This window comes from Rhineura floridana, chromosome 19, assembly GCF_030035675.1.
Source record: "Rhineura floridana isolate rRhiFlo1 chromosome 19, rRhiFlo1.hap2, whole genome shotgun sequence".
Taxonomy (NCBI): Eukaryota; Metazoa; Chordata; class Lepidosauria; order Squamata; family Rhineuridae; genus Rhineura; species Rhineura floridana.
The window spans coordinates 24639789-24656473 of record NC_084498.1 but is presented as its reverse complement, the minus strand read 5'-3'; the positions used below and the strand labels follow the sequence as shown (position 1 = coordinate 24656473).

The 16685-nt window shown below is 50.7% G+C and overlaps 1 protein-coding gene across 1 annotated transcript in view; it reads right to left on the bottom strand.

Moving 5' to 3' along the window:
• Positions 1 to 16685, bottom strand: part of TBC1D10A (TBC1 domain family member 10A) — a 36413-nt gene that overhangs the window by 13318 nt on the left and 6410 nt on the right. The window contains exon 2 of the mRNA XM_061602583.1: positions 2512 to 2611. Coding sequence (XP_061458567.1) covers positions 2512 to 2611 — 100 coding nt within the window. The remainder of the gene's footprint in view (positions 1 to 2511; positions 2612 to 16685) is intronic.

The following is a 16685-nucleotide window of genomic DNA, read 5'->3' as shown; positions in this document are numbered from 1 at the left end:
GCTGCTCCGATCGCCTCAAATGGAGCTTCTGCAGAGGGAGATCTGCTGCTTGGCCGAACTGGCTCAGGGGGGGGAAAAACCACACCGCTGCGTAGGACAGCAGGCTCGCAAGCACCAGGGGTGTTCACAGTACAGACCCAGCAGTGCTATCTTGCCTGGTGATTTCACCGCCAGGAAGGAAACGGAGGCAGGAGGAACTCGACTGGATGCAGCTTGTTGAAGGCTCTGTCTCCAGCGAGCTGAGCCAAGCTCCTATAGATGAGGGAGGCAGAGACGGATTCCTGATCCCACTTTGCACGGAGGGGCGGGGAGGACAAACTAAAACGCACAACAGGACAAAGGACACAGGGAAGTTCTGGGTACAGAGTCACTGCTCTTGGCAGGGGCAGCAGATTCCTACATGTCTATACAAAAGCAGGAGCTGTTGTCTTGGGACAGACAGACAGGCCCGTATGGAACAAAAAGGATTCCCGGCCTGTGTATACAAGGGATTTGATTCAGGATAATAAAGCCTACGGGATCCCTGTTCACAAAGCCTGTATGTTTAAGCAACCCAACTATTATGTAGCTGGGGGGGGGGGCAAGGCCAAGAATGAAAGGTGTTAGCACGAAAATTTTCGTCTTGCATCAAGCCATGGGTTATGCTTTTATTTATTTATGCTTACTGTTTGGGTTCGGAACAGAAAAGAGCCTGGCAGGCCTGGGAAACGCCTTCTTGCTGAGGGCCCTTTGAAAAATATCTCAAATTGCTGCAGGTCGCGATACACCGCTACGGATTTGTGAGGTTTTTTCAACCCCCAGAGACGGCTTTTCTTGATCACGTGCGTGAGCACACTGATTAAGAGGGGCTGGAGCTGCAAAGTGGACATCACTGCCGTGAAGTCAGTGGTTTGCCTTATATGCAATGCCAAACCACGGTTTGCAGGCTCTCACTCCGCAAGCCGGAATTGCAAACCAGAGTTTCCAGTGGAGGCTCATCCACTTGGGCGCATGGGACACCCCCCCACCAACCTCAGCCAGCCCTCACCTGCCTCCCTTCTTATTTACAACCAGCCCAGGGGGTGGCAGCACTGACTGGCAGCTTCCTCCTCCTCTTTAGCCTCAGCCTTGGCCTTGCAGAACTTAGCAGGCAGGAGGAGTCTGGGGACAAAATTGGAATTAGCTGGCTCTGCCCATTGGTGGCTCTGGCTCCACCTATTGCTGGCCGCCTTGCCTTCCACCCTACCCATCTCAGCCGAGTTCGATCGTGGCTCAGATGTTAATGGCAAACTGAGGTTTATGCTAAACAGGAAAACAAAACAGAATCCAGGGGTGCCAAAGGAATGGCGGCGGGGGGGGAGCTTGTGAGTTTGCAGTGTGTCTCCTGATTAGGAATGCTGTTTCAGAACAACTTGGCAGGCAGGTCTTTGGCAGTCTCTCTCTCCACACTCCGCTCTTCCGTCCAGTGACACAGACCTACCTGACAGGGGTGTCCTACTGACTGAGGCAAGAGTGCTCTATAAACGCCAAGAATTATTGCCACGAATTATTACCCCGTATGGTGAGTAGACAGAGGTGCGAATCACCCATTTTGGCAAGGACAGGATGTCTCCTGCAGGTCTACATAAGATCAGAAGCAGGCCCAAATCCAGTTGTTAATGTCGTGGGGTAAACTGACAGCATGAACACAAAAGGACACCCCAGAATTCCCAGCCTGCGTATACCCACCACAACCTAAATAGGACGCACTGATTTCCCTTCATTACTGTAATTGTCTCATGTAGCAGATTGCTTTGGTTTGAATTTTAAGGCAGGGAAAGGAAGAAATGAAATGGTTAGCAGGAGCTGTGCCACAGGGCATATCTTCCTGTCCCAGAACAGCCCCACTATGCAGATAGTCTTCGTAGTTCTGGAGAAACTGGTCCCTGTGCAGCCGGCCAGCCAGCCACCGGGTAGGGTGCAGCTTATAATTTTTGCTTGTTTAAGGCAAGTTACGGAGTTCACAACAGAGGCGAGATTCAAAATGGAGACTTCTTTATCTGCCTCTCAGAACTCTCCCCAGGTCATGCCCCCTCCCCGGCCCTGCTGTGCAGCCCCCTTGAGTGCTTTTGCCTGACTGGCATGCGCCCCTGAACTCTGTTCGTGCCTCTCTCCGTTGTCTGAATGGAGAAGACAGAGGGGGTTGATGGGTGGGCCTGCAGGAACTAAGCCAGGGTACAAAAGGTGAAGCTCATATTCGTTATTCTGCCCCACTTTTGCCTCTCGCCACCACTGGCATGTGGCCCTTGGAAGATTGTCCAGAAGGAAATACGGCCCTGGGCATGCCCCCCCCCCGATTTCAAAAAGTCAATTCACCTTGCTGCTGGATGTGGATTAACAAGCCGTGAGAATGGAGCAGCTCTTCTGAGAGCCTACCTCTGGTGTAGCACAGAGCAACGGTGGCTACAGCCGAAAGAATGTTCGCAAAGGGTTAAAGAGAAGGTGAAAGGAAGAGGGCAGCTGCTGCCACCAGACCCTCAGCCGGAGACTCACCTTTTTGTGCTTCTTTGCCATCCACTTGTCCCAGTTGTTGAGCATATCCAGCCACTTCGACTCCCTCTGCCTCAGCACTTCCAACGGCACCTCCTCCAGCCTAGGAAGAGAAAGACGTTAACAGGCCGATTGGCCCAACTGAAGATGACCAGCATCTTTATCCCAGCAGCAGGGAAGCTGCCCCCCCCAGACATTGCTGGACTACAACTCCCATAATCCCCTGTTTTGCCTTAGACTGGCACTGAGAGGCCAGATAGTGGGTGCTTTCAGATGGGGGTCTGTTGCGAGATCACACGTGCAAGTTGTTTTTTTTTCATCATCCATACAACGTAGTTGGCATCAAAATGCCAGCTTGTATCCCCCCTCCCCCAATTTAATCCCAATTTATCCTTTTGGAGGAAAATCTGGTAGGTAAAAAACCCACCCTGTTGCCAACATCCTGTTTGCAAAAATGCAATGACCTTTGCAAGTTAAACTCCTTCTGAAAGTATCCAGTTAATAGCCATACTTCCCAGGTAACTGGAATCCCTTCTGTGTTGAAAGATACTGGGTGTCTCCAAAAGAGCTATTTATTCAGCATTCATCCCGATTTGTTTGCACAAAGCTTATGCAGCAATTAGACAACATCTGGTGTCTGCTGAGCATTTGTTCCAATTTGTTTACAGGGAGGTTATACAGCAATGAGCATTCATCCCAATTTGCTCACAGGATGTTTATATGTCTTTCTGTTGCATCACCCCTTCATTCTACACTTTCCAATGCATTTCAACATCATTTTCCAAGGGGCAAAAAGTCCACTGTGCAGATGAGATTCCCTGGCAGTCTTTCACCCAGGTACTGACGAAACCAGGCTCTGCTAAGCTTCAAAGATGACTTGCACACCAAACCTCTTCAGATCATGCTCCACTCTCTCTGACAGCACCTTCACGAAGCAAGCAAGGTGTGGGGAGTCCCTGGCCCTCCAGATGCTGCTGAACTACAACTCTCATCATCCCTGGCCGTTGGCCATACGCCCTGGGCCCAATGGGAGTTGTTGCTCGGCAACACCGTGGAGGGCCCAACAGTCCCCACCCATGGTCTACACTGACTGGCAGCAGCTCTCCAAGGTTTCGGGCAGGAGTCCCTCGCCCAGCCCTCCCTGGAGATGCTACTGGGGGATTGAAGCTGGGACTGTCTGCATGCAAAACAGAGGCGCTGCCACTGAGCCGTCGCTCTCCCCCAACCACGTTTTCCAACTTCCGAGATACCCCTTCCAGCAATGAGCCCTGGGGCCAGCCCCACCATGAACCGCAGTGGGAAGCGACCTCAGACGGCAGATGCCAGGGAAGGAGAATGGCAAAGTGAGGGAGGACCGAGCCATCTGTGCACCACGTGGGTCTGTTCTGCTCTGCCTTCTGGTCCCGCAGAGGATCCTCTTCCGTCACCAGCAGTCGAGGCTAGGTTTGGCCTCCAGTCTGCTCAACTCAGAGCAGCTTTCTGCAACTTTGGGTCCCCAGATGATCCCTTGACCAGTGGCTAAGCTGGCTGGGAATGATGGGAGTTATTTATTATTTAAATATTAAATTTAGACTCAAGACTGAAGAGCAGCAGCTTCAGGTACATGGCAACGGGGGTGGGGGAGAGACACCATCTTGCCTCGGAGCAAAGAGTCGCCCAAGGAGCCCCGCCCAAGGAGGGCAGCACTGCAAGGGTGGGGCTCCCCAACATCGAGGAAAGCCGCCTTCCGCACAGAGCACTCTCCAGCGACGCAACTCCCCAGGCCCAGCGAGTGCAGCTAGTTTTAGCGTACTGTCTGCAAATCAGCTTCAGGCAAAGTCCCTTGGCTCAGCTTCTGAAGACAACAGGCATTTTAAAAAGAAGGAAGTAGGAAAGACCAAACAACCCCGCCCGCCCCTCAGAGCTCAGCTGGCTGCCCCCACTTTCTCTGGCGGAAATGCGCATTTACGGAATCTCCAGCAGCAGGGAGAGGCCAGCACAGGCTGCGATGGAAAGGCTGGGCCGCTCAGAGCTATAGCAGCCCGCACAGAAAGGCCAGCGGGAGCCATCAAGCCCTGCACCATTGCGTCCAAGAGGTTGCTGGCTTGCTTTGCGCAGGACAACCCGACGCTGGCCCAGGCAAGACCTCACCCTGGCTTGCATGACAATCTTCTCCAGGTCACTCAGGGAAAAAAGGAAGAGGGTTTTGCACAGGAATCAGAGAGGAATGGCTGGTCCCTACATAGGAGCGCTCAGACATTGGTCCATCTAGCTCAGTACTGCCAACACTGACTGGCAGCAGCTCACCAGGATCCCAGACAGGGCGTCCCTCCCAGCCCCACCCAGAGATGCCGTCAGGGATTGAACTTGGGCCCTTCTGCATGCAAGGCAGGCGCTCGGCCCCCGAGCGACAGCCCTTCGCAAACGACCCTTGCTTTTTCCAAGAAGGGGCGGTGACTCCATGAAGGTCCCACCAATGCCCTCTGAAGCAAGGGGAGCTTTCAAGCACACCACCGGGGCGGAACTCTTTCACCCGCTTTACTCCAGGCACAGGGCCCTCCCACAGGGAGGCCCTCCCAAGGCCTTTGGACTCAAACTCCCATCAGGCCCGGGCAGCACGGCTAGCGGACAGGGATGACGGGCGCTGTGGGCCAGCAAGATTTGGAGGGCCAAGGGCTAGCATGCCCAAGTGAGAGGAAAGCAGGTGGGGGAAAACCATATTCCTGAGAGGGGTGTGCGAAGCACGGGTGAGGGAACAGTTCCTCTCTTGTCCCCACCTGCTCACGGGGAGCCTTAAGTCACCCTCTGCCCCGCTTTACAGGGAAGCGGCAGCAAGCCAGTTTTGACACACCGGCCTGCCACCACAACATCTTTGGCCCTAACCCTTCCCCAGATGCGTAATTTTTAAAAATGCATCCTCCCCAGGACTAGAGGCCCCCCCTGCTCCAATTACCCAGTTCCAATCCAGTTTTGGTCCTGGGTGCCTGCAGGCGAGAGGCAGATGCCAGGCCGTGCCTAGAAGTGCCACCAAGGAGTGACAACAGCATACCGACAGGCATCAGCCATCACCAAGGCCAAGGCCTCAATAGCATTACAGCCAACGCCACCACAGCTGCCTTGTTTAACTCTTTTGGGTCACTCATTTTAGCTCACAGTAGTAGAGGATATGCATTTGAAGCCCAACTTACTCTAGCAAAGGCCCAAGGCAGGAAAAAAAAAAACCCTACAAGCCAAGAATTGTTCGGGCTGAGACTGTGCTGACGCAGACAGGATTTTTTTTGGGGGGGTGGGGTGGAGGAGAGAAGAGAACCAGCTCTGTGACTGGCTTACATCACATGCAAGGCAGCTTTGGGTGCCGGGCAAGGGGAGGCTGTAATGTACTCCTCCTGCACCCTCCGAGCCGAGCGTGAATGCAACGGGCACAATCCACTGCAGGCAACCTCAAACGTTCTCTGTGGACGGGCAGCACTGCAAGCTGCTTTAGAAGAGGCCCTGCAACATCCGGAGGGCCACAGGTTCCCCGCCCAGGTGCGGACTGAATCAGCGCTCGGATGCGATTGCTGCTTGAATCACTTGGCTGAGGCAGCGAGGCCTGCCCCATGGAGGGGGGTGGGTGGGTATCTTTTAATCCAAGACCTGGTTTAAGTGACTGGAATGGAGCCAACTGCTTGAGGCTCCCAGGCCTGCCTGAACAGGCCTTTGTGTAATCTCCGCAAACAGGCTAGACGATTCCTTGGGAGTTCAGTGGGTGCTGGACAAGGTCCCCTTTGTTTTCATACAAGGGCTGGAAAAAAAAGCTGGGATGCAGACCGGCCTCAAGAGGAAGCTAGCAGACAGCCTGCCACTGGCAGACGCACCTACCTGTCTCTTGGAGGGTCTTCTGGCAGCTTTCCTTCCCACAGCGCTGCTGGAGAGCTGCCACACACAACAAGAACGCCACCTATGCATATTTCAAGGGTTCCAATGCGCCAGATGGGTTCAAAAGTGGCCTGCCAGGCCAACCCTCTGAGCCTGCAGGGGCAATATGCCACTAGGTTAAAGCAGACTGACACAGGAAGTTGCCTCACACCGAGTCAGACCTTTGGTCCATCTAGCTCATTATTACTGGCACTGGCTGGCAACAGCTCTCCAGGACTTCAGACAGGAGATGTCCCCAACTCTACCTGGAGATGCCGGGGATTGAAGCTGGGACCTTCTGCATGCCAGGCAGGTGCCCTACCACTGAGCTATGGCCCATGCCAGACTAGGAGAACCTGCACAGCGGGGACACAACAGGGCTGTGAGCCAGCAAACACAACATAGTTGGCATTGCCTCAGTGAGGTCGGCCTGGCACCGCCATTCAGCGCCAGGTAAAAACTATTATCCTAGGCATGTGACACATGATGACAATCTGCTGTGCCGCCACATCTCTTCCACCTCTCCCTCTCACAGCCCCCTACCCATATGGGGCAGGCTGAGGAATACCACTGGGTCTGACTCACTCTTAAGAGTTGAGAAGCAGACAGCAGTACCCCCTCCAGAGGGCAGATTCACCCACGTCAACCATGGTTAAGGGGTACATCAGCACCCAACCTAACCATAGCTGGCACCAACCAGGGTTCCCTCCGATCCCTGGACACAAAACCAGTGTTTAACTGCTACGCCTGGGCCAGCCCACACAGTCACCAAAACCAATCCTCCAGCCGCCTGGACTTTTGAGCCGGGTAAATCAACTTCGCTCGTCTGACCTTCCTGAGAACTTCAAGCTTGCACAGGGTAGCTTAATGTACACTCCTCACCAGCTTACAAACAGTTTGGAGGCACATTGCCTAGCTGCGCTGGCCCCATTCCAGGCTAGACTACCAGTTGCAGGCTGGGGAGAAAGAGCCAAAACTAATAATAATCTGCAAATGTGGGAGAGGTTCTAGCACCAGGAAGCAAAGCAACGTTGCACCGATAGACGCAGCCTCAATGCAAGAGGGCGGCTGGAGGCACAGCTAAAAGAACTGGCACAACTCAGTTTTTCTGGGTATTGCCAAAAAAGGCAATGCAAGCCTGCGAACAGGCAAAGTTGCCAAACCAGGCTGAAATTAAGAATGGGGGCAGGCAGGACAGCACATTCCACAGAGATCTAGCCACCTCTCTGCACATGGCCTTGCTGAATCCGGAGTCCAGGATGCAGGGTTTTTTCCCATCAGCCGGTCTGGGGTCTCGAGGGCCAACAAGTCTACAAAATTCCTGGAAATCCAGCAGGTCTAACAGAAACTGCAGCTAAAGCTGTAAACAAGGGCAGCTTTCATGCCAGAAGTGCTGATGTTATTCCCCAGTGGGAAGCTGCTTCAGGGCTTACGGCACTTGAAATCCAGGCTCCAGTTTCTGTTAGACCTGTTGGGTTTTCCTCGACTCAGAATTCCATGTGTGGCCTTCGGCCCTAGGCTGCTGATGGAAAGTTGAAGTCACCCCTAGATATGCAGGAGAAATTGGGTTCGGCTTGCATTTGAAAGCAAACATACCTAATCTGCACTTTCCAAAACAATGTGCGAAGGAATTTTTTAAATTTATTACATTTATACCCCGCCTTTCTTTTCATGAGAGAAGCCCAAGACGGCTTTACATATGGTTCCCAGGCAGTCTCCCATCCAGGCACTGAGCAGACCTGACCCTGCTTAGCTTCAGCAGGGAGCCGGCCTCAGGTGCCTTCAGACCATAGCCTGGAAAATGGAGCTATCCTTCCAAATTCACACTCCTCTGAACTTTGCAATGCAGTTCTCCAGCCAAAGTGTGTACAGAAGTACATATATTAGGGGAAGGGTAAAGAGAAGTGTGTGGAAAAAACATACCAAAATCATTACATAGGGAAAAACTGCTGGCAAAAATGTGCATATTAGGTGAAGCATTGATGAATTTTTTTGAGGACTTTAAAAAAAAATCACAAATTGATGGGGAAATGTGGAGAACAAAGAACATCAGCCCACTGGATCAGGCCAAAGGCCCATCTAGTTCAGTATCCTGTTCTCACAGATGCCTACAGGAAGCCCCAAAGCAAGTCCTGGGCGGGAGAGCATGCACCCTACCTGCCATCCCCAGCAACGAGCATTCAGAAGAGTACTGCCTCTGAGAGCAGAGGTAGAACCTAGCCATCCTGGCAGGTAGCTGTTGAACTTAAAATGGAAATGGACTGCCTTCAAGTCGATCCCGACTTACGGCTACCCTATGAATAAGGTGTCCATGGTAAGCGGTATTCAGAGAGGTTTCCCATTGCCTCCCTCTGAGGCTAGTCCTCCCCAACTGGCCAGGGCCTGCTCAGCTTGCCACAGCTGCACAAGCCAGCTCCTTCCTTGTCTGCAACTGCCAGCTGGGGGGCAACTGGGCTCCTTGGGACTGTGCAGCTTGCCCACGGCTGCACAGGTGGCAGGCCACGTAACCCCTGAGCCACTCACTGTGGGGGTGATCTTTAGCTGGCCCTTAACACCCAGGAGACATGAGCGGGGATTTGAACTCACAGACTCTGGACTCCCAGCCAGGCTCCCCTCCCCACTGTGCTATACCAGCTGTTGTTGAACTTAAAAGAATGGAAAAATGAGAAGCTAAAACTGACAGATGTGTTTGTCCCCAGTGATACCCTTAAAACCTGCTGGCCCCTGCAAAGATTTCACTGTCCTCCAGGCAGGTCCAAATACAGGAGTCCTACAACACACTTCTGGAGAGAGGCTCAGGCTCCAGCTTTGGCAAACCTCCAAGGAAAAGCAGCCGCCGTGAGATCTATTTATTTATTGAACGCAAATTAAAAACCCACCTCTCCATGTGCTTATTAACAAAAATACACATTAATTCAATAACCAAGCCATTCCAGGAACACCCACACACAGCTGCAACCATTTTTTTATTCAGGCACTGGATTGACGGAAGGATTTTCACCCGGTTCTGAAACTGGAAAAAAGAAAGGCTCCCAGGGCAGCTTACAAATATCAACATCACCAAGCAGTCACCGCCCTCAAGATTACAATCTTAGAAACACAACCCAAAAGGGATTGGGAGAGAGGGAGGGAAAAGGCTTTTTAAAAAACCCAACTAAAATCAGCACAAACAGCAGTGGTGTCATTCCTCCCAGCCTCACTTAGAAAAAGTCTTGAAAACCAAATAGGCTGCACAATTTCCCCTAAAGGACAGGAAGGAAGTATAGGCTAATGGGAGACTGAGGTATATCCCTGCGGTGACAGCTGTGAAAAACCTGCTCCCTGCTAGTGAGGTTTTCATTTTCTGTCAAGGGCTATACATAGCCCAACTACATCTGGATGACCACAAGGTCCCCATCTCTGAAGCAGAGATTGTGGACCCTCTTGAGACACTACTTCTGACCCTCTCCTGCTGGACCTTCTCTAGTGGATAGAGCTTCCACTCTCCTTGCCAAGATCCCTTCCCGTTTTCTCCACTCTGAGAGGATCCCATAGCTAACATGGAGTTTCCCCTGACGCTGGAAGATCTGCTATTCAAGGTTCCCTCACCTGTCCTTACAGAGCAGGAACGGTAGCAAAAGAGTTGGATGGAGTACGAGGACCATTTGAATCTCTGCCTTTGGGTGGATGGAAAATTAAGGTCTAGTCAGGCTCTACTGGTTATTCTCCCACCCTCCTTCCAAAGGTCTCGGGGCTCACCCCTTTCTTAGCCTCACAACTCCCCTGTGCGGTATGTCGGACTGAGGGAGAGCACACTCAGCAGTAAACCTTGGGGCTGGGTGCGGGCAACTTTAAACCCAGCACTCTGCAGTCCAAGGCCAACATTCCAGCCACTGCAAGACATCGGCTCTCGGAAGTGGTTTTAAATCGGCACAGGCCACACATGCAAGCCATGGGCAACCAAAGTGATCAAGGAAATGGAGCGACTCTCCTCTGAGGAAAGGTTTCAGCATTTGGGGCTCTTTAGTTGGAAAAGGCAAGTAAGAAGTGACATGATGGAAGTGTGTAAAATTACGCATGGCATGGAGAAAGTGGACAGAGAAAAGTTTTTGTCCCCCTCGCATAGCACTAGAACTCATGGACATCCAACAGAGCTGATGTTGGAAGATTCAGGACAGACAAAAGAAAGGACTCCTTCACACAGCGCAGAATTAAACTATGGCATTTGATCTCACAGGAGGCAGTGATGGCCACCAAGTTGGACGACTTCAAGAGCGGATTAGACAAATCCATGGAGGATAAGGGTGTCCATGGCTACCGGCCACGATGGCTGTGCTCTGCCTCCATAGTTGTAGACAGTATGCTTCCGAATACCAGTGGCTGGAAACAGCAGGAGGGGAGACTGTTCTTGTGCTTAGGTCCTGCTTGCAGGCTTCGCTTAGGCATCTGGTTGGCTACTGTAAGAACAGGACATTGGACTAGACGGGCCTTTGGCCTGATCTGGGAGCCAGGCTCTTCTGATGTTCTCACTGGGAACACCAAGTCAGTCCAACACAGCCCACCTCTTCTCCCTTCCCCAGCTCAATCCTTGCTTGGATACAAGCAGCCAGTTCCCAATCAATGGCAATTATCTCAAGGATGTGGAGGGGTCCAGGTGGCCAGCTTCGCTGTCTTGCACAAGAATTGCCAAGAACAAACTTCCTCCAGAATTTGCTGGCAATCCGTAACAGGCGGCCCCATTCACAACACCAAAGTGACATACACACACACTTTTAACAACAGCTACAGATTTCCCCAGCAACTTGCCATTCCGCCTGTAGGAAGGAGGCTATGGAAGAGCCAGATAAAGCTGCTTCCCCAGCAATACTCAAGCCAAGCACACAGCAATCCTCTGCTGGAAGAGAAAAACCAGTTTTGCAGCAGCCAGAAATCTGGCACCGCTCGACAGAAATGGAACAGCAAGGTCCTGGAGCATGGAACAGCTGCCACCGAAGCCGCACAGATTCATTCCCAGCAGACTCTGAAAGCACTAGGCCTTATTCCCCCAGGTCCCAGGCTATGGTCTGAAGGCGCATGAGGCCAGGACCCTGCTGAAGCTAAGCAGGGTCAGGTCTGGTCAGTGCCTGGATGGGAGACCGCCTGGGAACCATATTCAAGCCGTCTTGGGTTTCTATCATGAAAAGAAAGGTGGGGTATAAATGTAATAAATAAATATTCTTGCCCTCTTCACTTTGTGGGAACCTGCATCTTTCTGCTGGCCAAACACCATTCTCACCGGCGGGAGCAGCAAGATACCAAAGCTGGGGATCCTCCTACCTGTCAAGGCTCAGCTGAACCTCCACGCTCTGACTCATCCCATGCTAGATAGGAAGCTGCCTCATACAGAGTCAGACCAGTGGACCATCTAGCTCAGTGTTGCCTGCACTGACAGGCAACAGCCCTCCAGGGTTTCAAGCCAGGCACATTCCCAGTCCCATCTGGAGATGTCGGGGGACTGAACCCTGGACCTTCTGAATGCAAAGCAGGTGCTCAGCTACTGAGCTGCGGCCCTTCACTATACCAAGCCAGAACATTGGTCCACCCAGCTTGGTTTTGTCTACACTGACTGGCAGCAGCTCTCCAGGGTTTCAAGCGGGGAAAACTCCCAGCCCCTACCTGGAGATGGCAGGGATCAAACCTGGGACGTTCTGCATGCAAAACAGATGCTCTACAGAAGCACTTCAGGAGAGGTTGCACAGGAGTGAGAGCTTAAGCTCTCTCAATCTTTTGCATATCCCTATAAAGGGCTGCACATGCACGAAGAAGCTATCTGGCAGGTAAGAACATAAGAACATCAGAAGAGCCTGCTGGATCAGGCCAGTGGCCCATCTAGTCCAGCATCCTGTTTTCACAGTGCCCAACCAGGTGCCTGGTGTATTAGGGGTGTGAAAAGCAGGACTACAGCTGAACGTCAAGAAGACTAAAGTAATGACAACAGAAGATTTATGTAACTTCAAAGCTGATAATGAGGACATTGAACTTGTCAAGGATTATCCATACCTGCGCACAAGTCATTAACCTAAATGGAGACAGTAGTCAAGAAATCAGAAGAAGGCCAGGACTGGGGAGGGCAGCTATGAGAGAATTAGAAAAGGTCCTCAAATGCAAAGATGTGTCACTGAACACCAAAGTCAGGATCATTCAGACCATGCTATTCTCGATCTCTATGGGTGTGAAAGTTGGACAGTGAAAAAAACGGATAAGAGAAAAGTCAACTCAATTGAAATGTGGTGTTGGAGGAGAGTTTTGTGGATACCATGGACTGCGAAAAAGACAAATAATTGGGTGTTAGAAAAAATTAAACCAGAACTATCATTAGAAGCTAAAATGATGAAACTGAGGTTATCATACTTTGGACACATCATGAGAAGACACGACTCACTGGAAAAGACAATAATGCTGGGAAAAACAGAAGGGAGTAGAAAAAGAAGAAGGCCAAACAAGAGATGGATCGATTCCATAGTGGAAGCCACAGACCTGAACTTACAAGATCTGAACAGGGTGGTTCATGACAGATGCTCTTGAAGGTCGCCGATTCATAGGGTCGCCATAAGTTGTGATTGATTTGAAGGCACATAACACACACATGCTGGGGGTGGTAGGGGTAGTAGAGCGTTTACTTTGTGCTTAAAACCTAGAATGGTGCACCATGGTGACTCAGACTCTAACCACCACGCTTTTGCTACCTGTTCAAATTGTGCAAAACGCACACAGCCTTGCAGTGAAGCCTCCGGCAGTGACTAACAGAGCTGCTCCAATGTCACAGAAAGACAGCGCAGGCAGAACAGTCTCTGACAGCCACTGGCTCAGCCACTCCGATTCTACGGAGGCCTGGCCAAACTGCTAGAGATGCAGAGCATGCAGACGGGCCTGGGAAAGGAGGCAAAAGCAGGGACTGCAGAAGGGTGGGCCTGAGAGAGGAAATGCTCACAATGCGGGCGGAGGGCAGGACACAGGAAGGGGCCGGAGATGGAAAACTAGAAGAGGAGAACTCTACGCAATCGGCTTCAGGGGTGAGGAATCCCACGATGCAAGCCTTTGACTGCAGGCCTCAGGATCAGTAAGTCCAGGGCTGGCTGTTTTGGCCGCAGGCCAATAGCACAGTGAAGTCTAGGCTCCCGATCACCAGCCTCATAAACCACCTCCTGCTAGCCAACTGCCCTTGACCATACCCGTCTCAGAACACAAACATGTGTGTGTGGGGGAAACTTTAAGCTTTTGACTCTGGAAGTTGGCCTGTTGCCACGTCGAAAGGGGACTTTTACTGGAAGCGGTGCATCCTCCCTTGCCAAGCTTTCCAGCCACCAGTTTCTCTTCTCCAGTTAAGCTCTGCCTCTGCTAAAGCCTTCCCCGCTTCCCCTCATTCTGACCGCTTGCTTCCAACAACCCGTTTCTGCAGCCCTCACCTTCTCAGGCTCCCCGCTTTCACAAAAGGCCAATTATTGGGAGGGGAGAAATTTTAACGTCTCTACTTTCTATCAAGCATATACTGGATTTACTGCGATGTTTTATAGATTGGTTTTACGCAGTGATCTTTGTTTGGATTCTTCGTTTAAAAAACAGACAGGTTGCGGAGATTACTTCACTGGAAGAAAACATCTCACAGTTGGAAACCAGTGTTCTGTCACCCATCTTACTACCAAGAGCGACTTTGTATGCACATCCCGAGGCTAATCACTTTGGCAACAACATCCCAGTTCCACCCCCTCGCCACCCAGTTCAGTGTTATTTAAAGAGCCAGATGGGATTTTAATGTGAAGCAGAGGCCTTGCTTTGACCTAATTTTTAAACCTCAATTCACTCCCACCTCCTCACAAACTTTGTTATGCTTTTTTTTTTTAAAGCAGATTCATTAGGCTAGATCTTAATTTTGATTCTGTTCGCCAGTGTGAAACAGAGGAGGCTGAGCTGCAAATAAACCCAATTTTAGTTTGACATGTTTTTACAAGGCGAGCTGTACAACTATTGTCAAAACACACAGAAAGGAGAGTTCTCCACAGGTTATAATTTAAATGACAGGTGCCCAGAATCTGACATCTCATTCTGCCTCAAAGTGCACTGAATGGTTGACCCCACCCTGAAGGAATGCAGAAGTCAAAATGAGGTCCTGTACCAATTGCATACAACTACCGAGGACAGAAATGGGTCACAGAAATGCCAATTCTACTTTTCTTCCAAGTTCAGCACAGTTTTGTCTCAATACTTTTGACCCCTTAGGAGCCATGAGATCAGTTTGTGCTCCACAGTGGCTGCTCACACAGACATGATGACCTTTTCCCTAGGCTTTTAAGAATACGATACCAGCTAAAGAAGGTCCTTTACAACGAGCATTTGACAGCTACAAGATGCATGAGTTGAAAAGCATTGATGGCTGGTGGCTACTGGCTACTGAGCGCACACCCACACCCACCCCTGCTTAGATAAAGACTGGACAAACACCGCAAGAGCTGCCCTGCTGGATAAGGCCAAAAGTCCATCTAGTCCTGCACTGTTTACACAGCAGCCAACCAGGTGCCCCGATGAAAAGCCCACAACAGAAGCTGAGTGCAACGGCACTGTGATGCCGAGCAACTGGAGTCCAGAGGCATACTGCTTCTGATGATGGCAGGGGAACATCAACCAGAGGGTGGAAAAAAGCTCCAGACATCTGCTTCTTGGGGAACTGAGGCTATTTCTAAAAACCAGTGCTGGCCACTTACTGGCTCTCCCATGCCCAACTTGTAGATCTGCATACAACTCCAGTATGCTCTCTTCACAAGGAGACTTGCCCTTCCACAGCGGCTCCTGGGCTACCAAGGAAAAAAAAGACACAGAACAGCTCAATACAAAGGGGATTCATTCCTCATTTATTGGGCATAGCTTAAGGCTGTACGTGCGCTGCAAGCAGGTTGCTTCAATCTATATCATTCACAGCAGGGATGAGGAACATTTTTTTTCCGATTGAGGGCTTCATTCCCTCAAGGGCAATCAATCAGGGCCCACTTGCCAGCAAGGGACAGGTCTGAACTTCGTATGAATACCTATTTGGACATTTGGATGGCTATTTATATATGTGTGCGTATTATCTATCTATAAATAAATAAAAGGCCCTATCTGCACTATACATTTAAAGCAACATTATGCCCCTTTAAGTAGTTATGGCTTCCCCCAAAGGGTCCTGGGAACTGTAGTTTGTTAAGGGTGCTGAGAGTCGTCAGGAGACCTCTCCTCTCAAAGCTATAATTCCCAGCGTTCCCTAGGAAGAGGGATGGGTTGTTAAAATACTCTGGGAACTGTAGCTGTGAGAGGAATAGGGGTCTCCTAACAACTCTCAGCACCCTTAAACTACAGTTCCCAGGATTCTTTGGAGGAAGCCATGACTGTTTAAAGTGGTACCATAGTGCCGATGTGGCCTGAGATGAATGCATTGATAGCTACTGTATTTTTATTGTGAAGTGAGGAAGGGGAGTTCCCTTCTATCTCATTTGTTTTTCTCCCTCTCTTTGTTAAATTCGTTATTGAAAATCAATTTAAAAACACTTTCAACATACAACTCAAAGTCCTTAATTCCCAGCTGCTGAGGCCTTCCACAATTTGCCCCAGGCATACATCCAAGCAGGATATATTTAGCCCTTGCCAGGGCTGCATCTGTTCTCCCCTAATCTTTTGTTTTTCTTGCTCTCTAGCCCCTTGGTCACCATCTTTCCTGGAAACAAGAGACTTTGGACCAAAACAATATTTAAATTTGTCAACAGCCCCTTGCCCGCTCACCTGTGGCGTGTAAAAATCACCTTCCTGGTCACCAGGAAGGAAGCTTTGATAAAGTGGAAGAGAGGCGGCTGCTGGACTGCCTCATTTCCTTTCAGGCTGCTGCCGCCTCACAAACAACTTGCATCAGGAGTGTAGGCTAAAGGACAGGCTATTAAATGCTCGTGAGCTGATAAGTAAGTTATAGGTACGGCTGATGGAATTATGTGCAAGGCTGAGATAGCGCAAGCCTCAGCAGATTTTTTTTCCCAAGCTGGTAGCTTCACTTGTAATCTTTAGGCTGGCAACTTAGAAACGCGAAGAGGTGAAAAAGCACCACAGGCAGAAAAAGAACAAGCCTCTACTCAAACTCTGATAATAGTCACAAGAGTCACGGGAGAGTAAAGGCACAATCCAACTGCAAGATAGCCCAGCTGCCTCCAGCTCTTTGGCCATATCCTTCAGCTCAGTCGGTCAAGTCTCGGGGATGGAACCATGCTCTCTAGCCAACGGAGACATTTCTAGAGTAATGCCGCGACTGTCCTCAGTAGTGCAGA